Raw genomic sequence first — 18,025 nt, 5'->3', positions numbered from 1 at the left:
CTTTCTTTCTTCCGCACCGATACTCGCCTATGCGCTGTATTTTGACCCACTGACCATGCCTCAAAGCACACCAAATTTGACACACGCGTCGGTGAGGAGTTTCTTCCCAACATATTAGGGAGCCGAACCAGAAAAATCAAAATTGCGCTCTAGCGCCCCCTAGGAAAAGACAAAAAATGGATTGCTTGTAACTTCCGGTAGGAATGTCGTAGAGACATGAAAAAAAATCCTCTATGTAGAACTGACCGAGACCTAAATTCCCCATCAGAAACTCCTATACCTAAAATCAACAGAAATTTTGCAAAACCCTTTCAAAGCAAAATTTTCGCCAAAAATGCTATTTTTGCCTCTTTGAGCTGTAATTTGACCCCCTTAAAATGCTTCAAAACTCACCAAACTTGGCAGACACATCAGGACTGGCAGAAATTGTGATCTAATGAAAAAAAAAATTTCTAAAACTCAAAATTGCGCTCTACAAAATTTTTGGAATGAAACACAGAAAAAACTGCTTCTAGGAAGAAAACACAGACAAAACTGCTTGTAACTTCCGGTAGGAATGTCGGAAAGACATGAAACAAAAACTTCTATGTAGGTCTTACTTAGACCTACATTTTAATAATTGACAGCTAGCAGAAAAAATCAACAGGAAGTTGGCAATTACCCCTTCAAAATAAAAGTTTTCGTGAAAACCCGTCACCTTTTTCAAATCGAAACTCCTCCCAGTGCGTTTGTCGTTTCGGCTTCAAACTCGCACAGGAGAGAGATTGAACCCTTTTAAAAAAAGTGGTCGGACAAAATTGTGATAAGTTTTAAGGGTTTGATTTTACGCGCCTTCAAAGAACCCCTGCGCAAATTTTCGTAAAAAATTTCGTTTTTGCCTCTTTGAGCTGTAATTTGACCCCCTTAAAATGCTTCAAAGCTCACCAAACTAGGTACACACATCAGGACTGGCAACAATTGCGAGCTAATGAAAAAACCAAACCCCAAAACTCAAAATTGTGCTCTAGCGCCCCCTAGGAATACAACACAGACAAACTGCTCCTAGGAAGAAACAAATACAAAACTGCTTGTAACTTCCGGTAGGAATGTCAGAGAGACATGAAACAAAAACCACTATGTAGGTCTGACTTAGACCTACATTTGAATAATTAACATACTTTGGCAAAAATCAACAGGAAGCTTGATATTTTCACTTCAATACAAAAACTGCATTACTTTCACAATGCATTAAATAGTGTCACCAAGGCTTCTCCTGCCGTGGGGCTCGGGGGCAGCAACCCAAGGCGCGCTCGCACTTTCGCACCCTTATTTGACCCCCTTAACATGCTTCAAAACTCACCAAATTTGATTCACACATCGGTATGGAGCGGCAGACCAACTTATTAAGCAACCAAATACCAAAAATGAAAATTGCGCGCTAGCGCCACCTAGGAAGAGACAAAAAACAGACTGCTTGTAACTTCCGTTAGGAATGTCGTAGGGACATGAAACAAAAACCTCTATGTAGGTCTGACTTAGACCTACATTTCCGTTAAACACTTCTATACCTAAAATCAACAGGAAGTTGACAAAAACCCCTTCAAAACAAATTTTTTGCAAAAAATGCCTTTTTTGCCTCTTTGAACTGATATTTGACCCCCTTAAAATGCTTCAAAGTGCAAGTTAAAGCTATACAATGCCAAGTGAAAGCCATTTATCAACAACATCCAGAAACGCAGATCTGTAATTTGACCCCCTTAACATGCTTCAAAACTCACCAAATTTTACACACACATCAGGACTGGTGAAAATTGCCATCCAATAAAAAAAGCAAACCCCAAAAATGAAAATTGTGCTCTAGCGCCCCCTAGGAAAATAAACTGATAAAACTGCTTGTAAATTCTGTTAGGAATGTCGTAGAGTGATGAAACAAAAACTTCTATGGAGGTCTGACTAAGATCGGGACTCGGGACACGGCGGCGGCGGCGGCGGCCAACGGCGGACCCGACCAACGCTGCTTGCAGCTTTAATTATTCTTTCTTTCTTTCTTTATTCCGCACCGTCGCGCCCCAACATCACCCCCTTAACATGCTTCAAAACTCACCAAAGTTGACACACACGTCGGTCTACCGTGACACCACAACATATTAAGCAACCAAACCCCAAAAATGAAAATTGCGCTCTAGCGCCCCCTAGGAAAAAAAAAAACAGACTGCTTGTAACTTCCGGTAGGAATGTCGTAGAGACATGAAACAAAAACCTCTATGTAGGTCTGACTTAGACCTAAATTCCATAATTGTATCTTCTGGGGCCAAAATCAACAAAAAATTTTCAAAAACCCATTCAAAGCCAAATTTTCACAAAAAATGTAATTTTTGCCTCTTTGAGCTGTAATTTGCCCCCCTTAAAATGCTTCAAAACTCACCAAACTTGGCACACACATCAGGACTGGCAGAAATTGCGATCTAATGAAAAAAAAAAAAAAAAATACTCAAAATTGCGCTCTAGCGCAATTTTTGAATAAAACACAGAAAAAACTGCTTCCAGGAAGAAAACATAGACAAAACTGCTTGTAACTTCCGGTAGGAATGTCGGAAAGACATGAAACAAAAACTTCTATGTAGGTCTTACTTAGACCTACATTTTAATAATTGACAGCTAGCAGAAAAAATCAACAGGAAGTTGGCAATTACCCCTTCAAAATAAAAGTTTTCGTGAAAACCCGTAACCTTTTTCAAATCGAAACTCCTCCCAGTGCGTTTGTCGTTTCGGCTTCAAACTCGCACAGGAGAGAGATTGAACCCTTTTAAAAAAAGTGGTCGGACAAAATTGTGATAAGTTTTAAGGGTTTGATTTTACGCGCCTTCAAAGATCCCCTGCGCAAATTTTCCTAAAAAAGATAATTTTTACCTCTTTGAGCTGTAATTTGACCCCCTTAAAATGCTTCAAAACACACCTAACTTGGCACACACATCAGGACTGGCAACAATTGCGAGCTGATGAAAAAACCAAACCCCAAAACTCAAAATTGTGCTCTAGCGCCCCCTAGGAATACAACACAGACAAACTGCTCCTAGGAATAAAACAAAGACAAAACTGCTTGTAACTTCCGGTAGGAATGTCAGAGAGACATGAAACAAAAACCACTATGTAGGTCTGACCTAGACCTACATTTGAATAATTAACATACTTTAGCAAAAATCAACAGGAAGCTTGATATTTTCACTTCAATACAACAACTGCATTACTTTCACGATGCATTAAATAGTGTCACCAAGGCTTCTCCTGCCGTGGGGCTCGGGGACAGCAACCCAAGGCGCGCTCGCACCTTCGCACCCTAATTTGACCCCCTTAACTTGCTTCAAAACTCACCAAAATTGACACACACGTCGGTATGGAGCGGCAGTCCCACTTATTAAGCAACCAAAACCCAAAAATTAAAATTGCAAGCTAGCGCCCCCTAGGAAGAGACAAAAAACAGACTGCTTGTAACTTCCGTTAGGAATGTCGTAGAGACATGAAACAAAAACCTCTGTGTAGGTCTGACTTAGACCTACATTTCCAATAAACACTTCTGTACCTAAAATCAACAGGAAGTTGGCAAAAACCCCTTCAAAACAAAATGTTCGCAAAATATGCCTTTTTTGCCTCTTTGAACTGAAATTTGACCCCCTTAAAATGCTTCAAAGTGCAAGTTAGAGCTATACAATGCCAAGCGAAAGCCATTTATCAACAACATCCAGAAACGCAAATCTATAATTTGACCCCCTTAACATGCTTCAAAACTCACCAAATTTTACACACACATCAGGACTGGTGAAAATTGCCATCCAATGAAAAAACCAAACCCCAAAAATGAAAATTGTGCTCTAGCGCCTCCTAGGAAAATAAACTGATAAAACTGCTTGTAAATTCTGTTAGGAATGTCGTAGAGTGATGAAACAAAAACTTCTATGGAGGTCTGACTAAGATCGGGACTCGGGACACGGCGGCGGCGGCGGCGGCCAACGGCGGACCCGACCAACGCTGCTTGCAGCTTTAATTTGTTTTATTTCTCTAAAAACAGAATATGTTCAGAAAAGGGAATTTAAATCAAAATGTATGAAAGTTCATAAGAAGGCTTTATTTAAGTTACTATGGTTAAAAATGTAATTTCATGCCTTTTTGTTGGGTTTGTGGTTTGTTTTGAAGTGTCTCGATTGTTCTGTGAACGGGATATAAGGAAGCTACTTCCGGGTATGAGTGAACATCTGTTTGATGCAATGAGAAGTGATAAAGAGAGCGACTGATGGTAACAAGGACTAAAAAGTGTCACAAGGACTTTCAGCATTTGGGCTATGACAGCCAGAAGATCACAATTTCCTCCTAAAGCAGGGGTCGGGAACCTTTTTTGGCTGAGAGAGCCAAGAATATTTTAAAATGTATTTCTGTAAGAGCCATATAATATTTTTAAACACTGAACACAACTAAACGCGTGCATTTTTAAGTAAGACCAACATTTCTAGAGTATAATAAGTCTCTTATTCTTTGGAATAACGTTGTTATTCTGATGCTAACTGTGGAGGGGACGTGGCCTGCGGGCCTGCAGCGAAGCAGGGTGTGCCAGGACCGGCCTCGAAATCACAGACAGGTGCGTGGATGGCCCAGCTGGGCCTTGTTATCTAATCACCTGTTGCTCTGTTATAAGCAGCAGCCAGGAGGAGAGACGGGGTTGAAACTGGAGCCAGAGCGTGAGCGAGAACAAAAGAGAAAAAGACAAATTGCTGGAAAGCAACTGAGAGACTTATTGAAAAATAAAACAATATTGTAACCCTGAAACAGGCTCTCATGTCGGTGCTTGGTGGTCTGAAGAACCCCCAGGAGGGCAAGCCCCACACTAACCAATAATACATAAATGACTTCTTACCATTAACGCAACTTCTTGAACATAAAAAAGCATGAGAATGTTTTATATTTTGAACGTTATTTTTAACGAGTGGAATTATTCATTACTTATCGTATCAAGCGATGTCAGCTCAGATTTAACCGAGAGCCAGAAGCAGTCATCAAAAGAGCCACATCTGGCTCGCGAGCCATAGGTTCCCTACCCCTGCTCTACAACCTGTGGTCACGTTCGCTTTTCCTCCATACAAACAGCGTGCGGGCCCAGTCATGTAATATATGCGGCTACTAGACACACACACAAAAGTGAATGCAAGCATACTTGGTCAACGGCCATACAGGTCACACTGAGGGTGGCTGTATAAACAACTTTAACACTGTTACACCACACTGTTAACCCACACCAAACAAGAATGACAAACACATTTCGGGAGAACATCCGCACTGTAACACAACATAAACACAACAAAAGAAATACCCAGAACCCCTTGCAGCGCTAACTCTTCCGGGACGCTACCAACAAAACTGGATTTTGCATGTCACTATAAAGTCATATAAGCCTTGCTTGTTCAATATTCAATGCAAAACTTGTTTGGGTCCCTATTAAAAGGTTAATTTGTTCAACTTTGACCCGCGGCTTTGTTCAGTTTAGAATCTTGGCCCACTCTGTGTTTGAGTTTGACACCCCTGCTCTAAAGCTAATGTAAAGTATCCAAACAACAGAAGAATAAGTGATTATTACATTTGAACAGAAGTGTAGATAGAACACGTTGAACGAGAAAATTAGCAGATATTAACAGTAAATGAACAAGTAGATTAATAATCCATTTTTACAGCTTGTCCTTTATAATGTTGACAAAATAATAGAATGGAGCATGCAGGCCAACGAGGTATTTGTCATTTCTGTTTGTATTTTACTTCGGTAAAATGTTTGAGCCACATGCTGTGCGTGTTATTTTTACGTTTGTGACGTGCTTTATTTTATGAACAGTTTTCACAGTGAATTGAAGGGAAAGAAAGCCTTCAATGAATCAGTCAAAGAAAGCCATTGTGTCAGTGCTATGTGGAGGGAGTTACGTACTGTAATTCACAGAAAGATTTTGTCTTGACCCGAGAACTACAAAGCGGAGAGGAAGCAGGACCAGACTCCCCTCCAGGGGACCTTTTCTTTGAACTGTTTTACGACTTTTTCTTTGAACTGTTTGTAATCAAAGGCGATGGCTGTTTATGAACCCCTTCCCTTAGAAACAGCTGTTGCCATGTAATCAGGGAAAGTCCAAATAAAAGAGGAGGCGTACAATCTTTCGTCAGAGCGTGGTGACACTGTACTAGGGTACAGGTGTACGCGTTTCTCCTCATTGAGCCTAATTTAACTTGGTCTCTGTTTAATTCCTTGCTTCTTGTCTTGTTTGATAGATGTCATCAGTGTTTGAACCTGACAGTCAGAGTGTAGAATCGTTACTACAGTGACATCTATGGACAATAATAAAGTTGTATTCTATTCTACTGTGAAGCTACAACACAAGGAGTTTGTTACCGTTGACCTCAGTCAGGTTGTATGGTCGTGTAGCCCAGCCGTCCTCCAGCTTGGCAGGTTGGACATCCACGTGGCCGTAAACACACACCGTGATCTTGTTGACGTCGTTGCCAAACTGAGCCGCCACCACTTTAGGTAACGTTATGTTCTGTCCGTCAGGCAGCTGCACACACAACGTCACCGTGATGGAAATGTGCGAGAAATTTCAAGCTTTACTTTTTGAAAAGAGAGCCGAATGACAGGCGCCCATTTCAGTCAGTCTGTTATTGCTGATCTTGACAAAACATTTATTATGTCCTACTAGTGTTGTCCCGATAACAATACCAAAATTATTTAGATACTTTTCTGAATAAAGGGGACCACAAGAAATGGCATGATTGGCTTTATTTTAATAAATAAATCTTAGGGTACATTAAACATGTTTCTTATTGCAAGTTTGTCCTAAATAAAATTGTGAATATACTAGACCAGGGGTCAGCAACCTTTACCACTCAAAGAGCCATTTTGACCCGTTTCACAAAGTAAATAAGTGAAGTGAATTATATTTATATAGCGCTTTTCTCAAGTGACTCAAAGCACTTTACATAGTGACACCCAATATCTAAGTTACATTTAAACCAGTGTGGGTGGCACTGGGAGCAGGTGGGTAAAGGGTCTTGCCCAAGGACACAACGGCAGTAACCAGGATGGCACAAGCGGGAATCGAACCTGCAACCCTCAAGTTGCTGGCACGGCCACTCTACCAACAGAGCTATGCTATAAAACAATGGGAGCCACATGACTTTTAAAATTTATAATGAAATAATACTGCCTATAGAGTTTGTTTTTGCTTTGTGCTATGTATAAACCAGGGGTCTCAGACACGCAAGTTTTATATGAATGCCGCTTGACAGCGTCACACCTGCCACCCGTCCCAATTTTCCCGGGAGACTCCCGAATTTCAGAATAATTATTCTCTCGAATGTACGCTGGTGTTCACCCAATGAACAATAATAAGGGCGTACAATGATGTCACTAGCGCCCTCTATAGCTTGTACAAATAGCTTGCCAGCCCAAAGAATTGTTTGACGCGGCTATTGCAGACACACGTAAGAGACCGCAAGGCATCCTCATTCAACAGCAATACAGGTCACACTGAGGGTGGCCGTTTAAACAACTTTAGCACTCTTACTAATATGCGCCACACTGTGAACCCACGCCAAACAAGAATGAGAAACACATTTCAGGAGAACATCCGCACTATAACACAACATAAACGCGACAGAACAAATACCCAGAATCCAGTGTATCCTGAGTCTTCCGGGCTCCATCATACACCCAGCTCCCACCCCTCTGTGCGTTGGTTGAGGTGGGTGGGTGGTAGCTGGGTGTATAATAGAGCCCGGAAGCGTCAGGATACACTGGATTCTGGGTACTTGTTCTGTCGCGTTTATGTTGTGTTATAGTGCGGATGTTCTCCTGATACGTGTTTGTCATTCTTGTTTGGTGTGGGTTCAGTGTGGCGCACATTAGTAAGAGTGTTATTGTTGTTTATATCACAACCCTCGGTGTGACCTGTATGGCTGTTGAACAAGTAAGCCTTGCAGTTGCGTATGCATTCAGATAGAGGTCGCATCCAAAATGTGACAGGATGGATGGCACACAGATAGCATGGTGAAAATCTTCGCAGGTAGAAAGGGTGTTAGCGGCATTGTCATCACGGCACGCCGTCAAAGTTGATGTCTGGATGAAAATCTAAAAATGTTTTCCCAGGGGATTTCTGATAGAAACATTAAAATTGGAAATCTACCGGACTTCTCCGGGCGGTCAGCAAGTATGCGGCTGAGCCACATTAGAGTGGTCAAAGAGCCGCGGGTTGCCGAGCCCTGTACTAGACAAATTGTCTTTTAGTAGTAGGTAATCAAACAAAGGCTCCTAATTAGTCTGCTGACAAATGCAGTAACATATTGTGTCCTTTATCTACCTATTATTTTGTCAACATTATTAAGGCCAAGTGGTAGAAAACGAATTATTAATCTACTTGCACATTTACTGTTAATATCTGCTTACTTTCTCTTTTAGACATTAGACAAACTTTAATGATTTACCTGGGAAATTGTTCCCCACAGTAGCTCAGTTACAAAGGATGGAAAGTGTGAGGATGGAAAGGATAATGCAGGTATAAAGTAGACTGTTCTTTCTACACTTTTGTTAAAATGCAATAATAACTTATTCTTTTCTTGTTTTATACTTTACATTAGTTTTGGATGATACCACGAATTTGAGTATCAGTCCGATATCAAGTCATATTGGTCATATTCAAAATCCTAATGTGTCCAGCGACATATTTCCTGAGTTCATAAACATAATATAAAAAAAAAACAAAAAACGAAAGCTGTTGTGATGCAAAAAAATATCGACGTAATCATAGTATTGACTAGATACGCTCCTATACTTGGTATCATTACAGTGGATGCCAGGTGTAGACCAGTACTTTTCAGAGGTGGTATAGTACCAAAAATGATTTATTAGTAACGCGGTACTATACTAATACCGGTATACCTCACAACCCTATGTCGAGGATCCACAATGTCCTCTTAAAAGACATTTGTGCAATGTTTCTAGATGAGTTGTGTTCTTCACTGACCTCCTGATGGCCGACATCGATTAACTCCACACTTCCTCCCAGTTGTCTCAGTTTCTGTGCGGTCACGTCCATCATGTGGTGTAGGTTCCTTCTCTTCAACACGTTGCTGGAGTCGCTTTCTATGGACACCCATTCTCGCAGAATCTGTCATAAGTATATTCATTTTCATTCTTTCATGCTCAATGTTACTACCACACAGTTTTTTTATTTTACTACTTTTCAATACTCCACTTTCTGTATATTTCCATGTTTAATATGCAATATTGCTCCCCTTCAATACTCAATATTACCACTTCATTCTCTTCATCTAGTCACTTTTTAATATTCTTTATAGGACTACTTTTTTATTACTATCATTTATTATGCAATATTCTCACTAACATTACTACTCATTATTCTCCACATTAGCACTTGCATTACCCAATATTACTTGTTTTTTTTCTCAATATCATTGCTTTTTATTATTGTATTTTCTTTATATTACGGATTTTTAATAGACAGTATTACAACCTTTTAAATACCGGTACTTATTACAATCTTTTTAATATGCTTTGTAGTCATTATTACACATTTTTGATAATCAATATTTTCAATACAACCGTATTACAATATCCAATATTACAACTTTTTAATACGCTATATTACAACTTTCATATGTGTGTACATACATCATACGTCCCTATATATATATATGTATATGTTGTAACGTATGTGTATAAGTCCTTACATATGTATATATACATTGTGAAAAATACGTACATATACATGCATATATGTTGTTAAGTATATGTACATCCTTACATATGTGTTTATATGTCGTTAACTATGTGTAAATATACATCCTTACATATATGTGTATATGTCCTTAAGTGTATGTACATATACTGTACGTCCTTACATTTATGTATATATTTAATAAACTATATGTACATATACATCCATAAATATGTGCATATATGTTGTTAAGTATATGTACATATGCGTCCTTAGGTATGTGCATATACATTCTTATGTATGTGCATATATGTCCTTACATATATACACACACGTCCTTACGTCTGTGTATATATCTTTTTACGTATGTGCAAATAAATCCTTACTAGAGATGCGCGGATAGGCAATTATATCATCCGCAACCGCATCACCAAAGTCGTCATTTACCCACCGTCCACCCGAACCAACATTTTATCAGAACCGCAACCGCCCGCCCGTTGAAAGACATCAGAAGTCGGCCACCATTACCACTCAAAGAGCTATTAAAACCATTTTCACAGAGTAAAGAAGACAACGGGAGCTGTTAACGTTCTCGCGAATATCCAATGGTGATCATCCTGATGACAAGAATAAAGGCGTGCTGTGAAGCCATTGCCTTTGACACCTTCAACAACATGTTCAAACCGATTGTTAGTCCAGGATATATTTTACACCCCCGCCCACCTTACCGACGCAGGGGGGGGGGGCGTGGCGGGGTTTGCTGCTAGCGGGGTGTATAAAATAGTCAGGAATTGTCATGGATGCAAAGGATTCTGGGTATTTGTTGCGTTGCGTTTATGTTGTGTTACTGAGGATGTTCTCCCGAAATGTGTTTGTCATTCTTGTTTGGTGTGGCTTCACAGCGTGGCGCATATTAGTAAGAGTGTTAAAATTGTTTATATCCCAACCATTAGTGTACTCTGTATCACCCAGTATGCCTTGCAGTCGTGTGCGTGTGTTTGCAGAAGTCACACACAACATGATGCTGGACTGACAAGCAGATCATACATGCTGTAGAAGGCCCTAATACTTATTAACTGGGTGACTGCCGGCAGTCATTCTAGAGAATGTTTGCGTCTCCTATTGTCTTCTTCGCTTTGTGACACGGGACCTAAATGGCTCTTTGAATGGTAAAAGATACCGATCCCTGAACCATGTATATCAAATATTTCCGAATGGTTCAACCGCCACCCGCCCGAATCTAATTAAAATCTATTTTTTCGTCATGTCGCCTGGCCGACCCGCGGACTCCGCAGATGAGACCGCAAACCGCGCATCTCTAGTCCTTACATATATACTAATAATGTATCTTCTTACATATGTGCATATATCTCTTTACGTATGTGCATATATGTCCTTACATACAGTATATATACTAATACTGTACGTCCTTACGTAGGTGCATATATGTCCTTACGTATGTATGTGCATATATCTCTTTACATATGTGCCATTAAAGCTATTTCAATAGCTTTAATGGATAATTTGTGTGGAATTATTATTTTTTTTATAATATATATATTATTATACATTGACATTGCTGCTTTTCATTCATGATTGATTTGAATGTTGCATCAATTATTTGCATCTAATATTGAGTGAATGATATTAAAAATAGCAATGGGAAATTGAGAATTCACGCAGATGTACTTGTATTTGACATTGTTGTGTTGCTACTGTAATATCAAAAGGTCGTATTTGCGTACCTCGACGTACTCTTCTTGATGGCGGTCCACGTGTTGGGCCAGTCTGCTGTACTCAAAAGCATCAACACTGCACAAGAGCAGCAGGAGGGAGGAAAGCCCTTGACCAATCATCTGATGAAAATATAAGACACATTTTTTTTCACTGTAATTTTATGACCAGACATGTTACAAAAAATACTTTGTTGTACTTTTTTGACCAGAAATAATCCACCTAATACTTTTTTACTTTAATTTTATGAACAGTTGCAAAAAATACAGTTTATTCTACTTTTATGACCAAACACATTATAGAAATTAATTTTTACTGTAATTTTATGACCAGACACGTTACAAAAATACGTTTTACTGTACTTTAATGACCAGACATCCATCCATCCATCCATTTTCTACTGCTTGTCCCTTTGGAGGGCGCGGGGGGGGGTCGCTGGAGCCTATCTCAGCTGCATTCAGGCAGTAGGTGGGGTAACACCCTGGACAAGTCGCTACCTCATCACAGATGACCAGACATGTTACAGCAAATATTTATTACTGTACTTTAATGACCAGAAAAATGGAACAAATATTTGTTACTGTACTTTCATGACCAAACATGTTACAACAAATACTTGTTTGACAAGACATGTTACAACAAATACTTTTTACTGTACTTTTATGACCAAAAACGTTACAACAAATACTTTTTTACTGTACTTTCATGACCAAACATGTCAAAAAAATATTTTTTTTACTGTAGTTTTATGACCAAACACACTACAACAAATACTTTTTACTGTACTTTCATGACCAAACCCGTTACAAAAATACTTTTTACTGTACCTTTATGACCGAATTTGTTACAATCCTTTTTACTGTACTTTTTATGACCAAAAATGTTACAACAAATACTTTTTACTGTACTTCTATGACCAAACACGTCAAAACAAATACTTTATTTTACTGTACTTTCATGAACAAAGGTTACAACAAATACTTTGTTACTGTACTTTCATGACCAAATATGTTACAACAGATACTTTTTTGACAAGACATGTTACAAAAAATACTTTTTACTGTACTTTTATAACCACACATGTTCCAACAAATACTTTTACTGTACTTTTATGACCAAAAACGTTACAAGAAATACTTTTTTACTGTACTTTCATGACCAAACATGTCACACAAAAATATTTTTTACTGTACTATTATGACCAAACAGGTTACAACAAATACTTTTTTCCCCCTGTACTTTCATTAACAAACAGGTAACTACAAATTATTTTACTGTACTTTTATGACCAAGCACGTTACAACAAATATTTTTTACTGTACTTTCATGACCAAACAGGTAACTACAAATTATTTTGCTGTACTTTCATGACCAAACACATTACAACAAATACTCTTTAACTGTACTTTTACGACCAAACCCGTTACAAAAATACTTTTTACTCTACTTTTATGACCAAATTTGTTACAACAAATACTTTTCACTGTACTTTTATGACCAGACATGTTACAACAAATACTTTTTTTTACTGTACATTTATGACCAAACAGGTTAAAACAAATACTTTTTTTCCTGTACTTTCATGAACAAACAGGTTACTACAAATTATTTTTCCTGTACTTTTATGAACAAACACGTTACAACAAATATTTTTCACTGTACTTTCTGACCAAACACATTATTCTTTTTACAGTACTTTTATGACCAAACCTGTTACAAAAATACTTTTTACTGTACTTTTATGACCAATTTTGTTACAACAAATACTTTTTACTGTACTTTTTGACCAAACATGTTACAACAAATACTTTTTTACTGTACTTAGATGACCAAACACCTCACAACAAATACTTTTTTTTTACTATACTTTCATGACCAAACAGGTTACAACAAATACTTTTTACTGATGTTTATGACCAAACAGTTGAAACAAATACTTTTTTACTGTACTTTTATGACCAAACAGCTTAGAACAAATACTTGTTACTGTACTTTTATGACCAAACAGCTTAGAACAAATACTTGTTACTGTACTTTTATGACCAAAAACGTTACAAGAAATACTTTTTTACTGTACTTTCATGACCAAACATGTCACAAAAAATATTTTTACTGTACTTTTATGACCAAACATTATAACAAATACTCTTTAACTGTACTTTTACGAACAAACCCGTTACAAAAATACTTTTTACTGTACTTTTATGACCAAATTTGTTACAACAAATACTTTTCACTGTACTTTTATGACCAAACATGTTACAACAAATACTTTTTGACTGTACTTATGACCAAACACGTCACAACAAATACTTTTTTTTACTGTACTTTCATGACCAAACCCGTTTCAACAAATATTTTTTACTGTACTTTTATGACCAAACCATTGCAAAAAATACTTTTTTACTGTATTTTTATGACCAAACAGCTTACAACAAATACTTTTTTTCCTGTACTTTCATGAACAAACAGGTTACTACTAATTATTTTTACTGTACTTTTATGACCAAACACGTTACAACAAATATTTTTCACTGTACTTTCATGACCAAACAATCTTTTTACAGTACTTTTATGACCAAACCCGTTACAAAAATACTTTTTACTGTACTTTTATGACCAAATTTGTTACAACAAATACTTTTTTTACTGTACTTTATGACCAAACCCGTTACAACAAATATTTTTTACTGTACTTTTATGACCAAACCATTGCAAAAAATACTTTTTTACTGTATTTTTATGACCAAACAGCTTACAACAAATACTTTTTTTCCTGTACTTTCATGAACAAACAGGTTACTACTAATTATTTTTACTGTACTTTTATGACCAAACACGTTACAACAAATATTTTTCACTGTACTTTCATGACCAAACAATCTTTTTACAGTACTTTTATGACCAAACCCGTTACAAAAATACTTTTTACTGTACTTTTATGACCAAATTTGTTACAACAAATACTTTTTTTACTGTACTTTATGACCAAACACCTCACAACAAATACTTTTTTTTTACTATACTTTCATGACCAATCCAGTTACAACAAATACTTTTTACTCTTGTTTGTGACCAAACCGTTAAAACAAATACTTTTTTACTGTACTTTTATGACCAAACAGCTTAGAACAAATACTTGTTACTGTACTTTTATGACCTAAAACGTTACAAGAAATCCTTTTTTACTGTACTTTCATGACCAAACATGTCACAAAAAATATTTTTACTGTACTTTTATGACCAAACACATTACAACAAATACTCTTTAACTGTACTTTTATGACCAAACCCGTTACAAAAATACTTTTTACTGTACTGTTATGACCAAACTTGTTACAACAAATACTTTTTTACTGTACTTAGATGACCAAACACGTCACAATACTTTTTTTACGATACTTTCATGACCAAACAGGCTACAACAAATACTTTTTACTGTTGTTTATGACCAAACAGCTTAGAACAAATACTTGTTACTGTACTTTTATGACCAAAAACGTTACGAGAAATACTTTTTTACTGTACTTTCATGACAACACATGTCACAAAAAATATTTTTACTGTACTTTTATGAACAAACACATTACAACAAATTTTTATTGTATTTTCATGACCAAACATTATAACAAATACTTATTAACTGTACTTTCATGACCAAACACATAACAACAAATACTCTTTAACTGTACTTTTAGGACCAAACAGGTTACAACAAATTATTTTTATTGTACTTTTATGACCTTTTATGTACTTTAAAGTGCCTTATCTACTGTGCTCCTGAGTTCATGTTGCTAATTAATTTGAATGTATTAATATTTGAGGTTTTTTTTTAGTTTATGGATTCTAATGGCTCAAGTCAGTAAAAAATGCTCACAGTTTAAAAATGTTTTCTTTTGATTTTAGGCAAATTTTTCCACTTTTAATCTTTTCTATAACAGACTAAAACGCAACGTTAATAATTTTACTTTTTGTTTTAAGTTAATCCATTTTTTTTTGTTTTTATTAATGTTAATTAGGAAAATGTTATGCAGATGTGTACTTATAACAATTGTTCATGTATTCATGCATGCTCAAAATTATTTTGTGAACTTAAATTACATGAAAAGTTGGAAACACGTGTTTTTTTTGCTGACACAGCAAATACACAATGATGAATTTCATGCTTCGTTCATTAGACCAAAAATGGAATCCCCAGTTTTTACCTGGCCAGAGTTAAAAATATGTGTACAATGTAAAGCACAGTACAAAAGTTATCGTCTCCAATACTTAAAAGTTTTTACACTTTTAGAGAGAACTTTGACGTCATGACAACAGATCGATAGAAGATCCTACTCACCTTGTCCTTTGGTTTTCTTGCTTCTTGTGAGTGTGTTGAAGTTCTTTGTTTCTTTTATAAACCCTCGCCTCCTTCTGGTCCCCCTCAAACTTGTCCTGACTGCCAACACGGCAGTTTCCCCCCAGCTGGAAGGCACCAAGCTGATGTCTTTAATCAGTTGATCCCACTCCAGGGTTCTAGTGGACTAGCAGTAAGATGGGGAAAGAGCACATTCCACTGCTGAATTTTCCATGTCAACACGCTAATGAATCTTTTTGCTAAATCATCTTGACACTCACCTTGGACTTGCTGTTCATGTTCCAACCTTCAAAGACCTGCGGTAAGTTTTAGAACTGTAATATTTGCTAATGAAAGAGTAAATACTGAAGCTACACCTCAAGAATAAACACACACGTGATCAAAAATTTACGTACACTTGTAAAGAACATAATGTCATGGCTGTCTTGAGTTTTCGATACTTTCTAAAACTCTTGTTTTTTTTGTGATAGAGTGATTGGAGCACATACTTGTTGGTCACAAAACACATTCATGAAGTTTGGTTCTTTTATGAATTTATTATGGGTCTACTGAAAATCTGCTGGGTTAAAAGTATACATTCAGCTTACATGTCCCTTGGCAAATTTCACTGCAATAAGGCGCTTTTGGTAGCCATCCACAAGCTTCTGGTTAAATTTTTGACCACTCTTGACAAAATTGGTGCAGTTCAGCTAAATTTGTTGGTTTTCTGACATGGACTTGTTTCTTCAGCATTGTCCACACCTTCAAGTCAGGAATTTGGAAAGTCATTCTACAACCTTAATTCTAGCCTGATTTAGCCATTCCTTTACCACAGGGGTGCCCATTACGTCGATCGCGAGCTACCAGTCGACCGCGGGGGGTGTGTCAGTCGCTCTCCAGCCAGGCTTTTAAAAAAAATAGACCTGAAAATGAGTGATCATCAATCTTCACCAAGACGTCACTTAAATGACATTCACGGTACCGGAGGGTCTTGTGAGATGACGCTGGCTGCTGCAAGATCATTATTATGAAAATATGACCGAGAGGAAGGCGAGAAACACTTTTTATTTCAACAGACTCTCGCGCCGTACCTTCCGTCGAAACTCTAAAAGCCGACTGCACATTTCCTATCTTCACAATAAAAGCCCTGCTTCATGCTGCCTGCGCTAACTAAATACAGAGTCTCGGAAAACTGGCGTGCACAAGCGATCCCTCAGAAAGCTGGCGTGCACATCACTTGTGCACGCCAGCTTTCCGAGACTCTTATTTTGTTAGCGCAGGCGGCATGAAGCAGGGCTTTTATTGTGAAGATAGGAAATGTGCAGTCGGCCTTTAGAGTTTTGACGGAAGGGACGGCGCGAAAGTCTGTTGAAATAAAAAGTGTTTCTCGCCTTCCTCTCTGTCATTTTTTCATAATAATGAACTGGCAGCAGCCAGCGTCATCTCACAAGACCCTCGGGTGCCGTGAATGTCAATCAAGCAAGCTACGGAATTTGCCGCCAATGTTTTTCTTGTAAAGTGTATGGAAGCTGGATGAATTAGATGCCAAAAACCAACCACTTTCATGTGGTATTGCACAGAAAGGACAACTTTTTTTCTCCTCCATTTGAAAATGTGGGCGTTATCATCATTACTGTCTGATTCCAATCAATGCAAGTCATCAGAATCAGGTAATACACCAACTTATATTCTTGTCTTTGTGAAAGAAAGACATCTATATGTGTTACACATGCTAGTATTATCATTAAACACATTTAACTTGTTTACAAAAATGTCTCTTTCATAAATAAATAAATATAAATGATATATATAAATGAGGTAGATCCCCTCGAGTTGGTCAATTGAAAAGTAGCTCGCCTGCAGAAAAAGTGTGGGCACCCCTGCTTTACCACTTTCGACGTGTGTTTGGGGTCATTTTCCTGTTGGAACACCCAACTGTGCCCAAGACCCAACATCCAGACTGATGATTTTAGGTTGTCCTAAAGAATCTGGAGGTAATCCTCCTTTCTCATTGTCCCATTTAAAGCACCAGTTCCATTGGCAGCAAAACAGGCCCAGAGCATAATACTACCACCACCATGCTTGCCGGTAGGTTTGGTGTTCCTGGGATTAAAGGCCTCACGTTTTCTCCTTCAAACATATTGTGGCTAAACAGCTCAATTTTTGTTTCATCTGACATCACATGGATAAAGATAAGACCTTCAATCAATCAATGAAT

The 18,025-nt window shown here is 37.6% G+C and overlaps 1 protein-coding gene across 1 annotated transcript in view; it reads right to left on the bottom strand.

Annotated features, from left to right (window-relative positions):
- cndp1 (carnosine dipeptidase 1) overlaps positions 1 to 16,001 on the bottom strand; it is a 36,321-nt gene extending 20,320 nt beyond the window's left edge. Inside the window, exons 1-4 of the mRNA XM_061881619.1 lie at positions 15,811 to 16,001; positions 11,483 to 11,593; positions 9,024 to 9,167; positions 6,398 to 6,560 (exon numbers count right to left, since the gene is read on the bottom strand). Of these exons, the coding sequence (XP_061737603.1) occupies positions 6,398 to 6,560; positions 9,024 to 9,167; positions 11,483 to 11,593 (418 nt within the window). The 5' untranslated portion in view covers positions 15,811 to 16,001. The remainder of the gene's footprint in view (positions 1 to 6,397; positions 6,561 to 9,023; positions 9,168 to 11,482; positions 11,594 to 15,810) is intronic.
- Between the last annotated feature and the right edge of the window lie 2,024 nt (positions 16,002 to 18,025).

The sequence above is a fragment of the Nerophis ophidion genome, linkage group LG21 (assembly GCF_033978795.1).
Source record: "Nerophis ophidion isolate RoL-2023_Sa linkage group LG21, RoL_Noph_v1.0, whole genome shotgun sequence".
NCBI lineage: Eukaryota > Metazoa > Chordata > Actinopteri > Syngnathiformes > Syngnathidae > Nerophis > Nerophis ophidion.
Note: the sequence above shows the minus strand (reverse complement) of the source record. Positions and strands in the feature narration are given on the sequence as shown.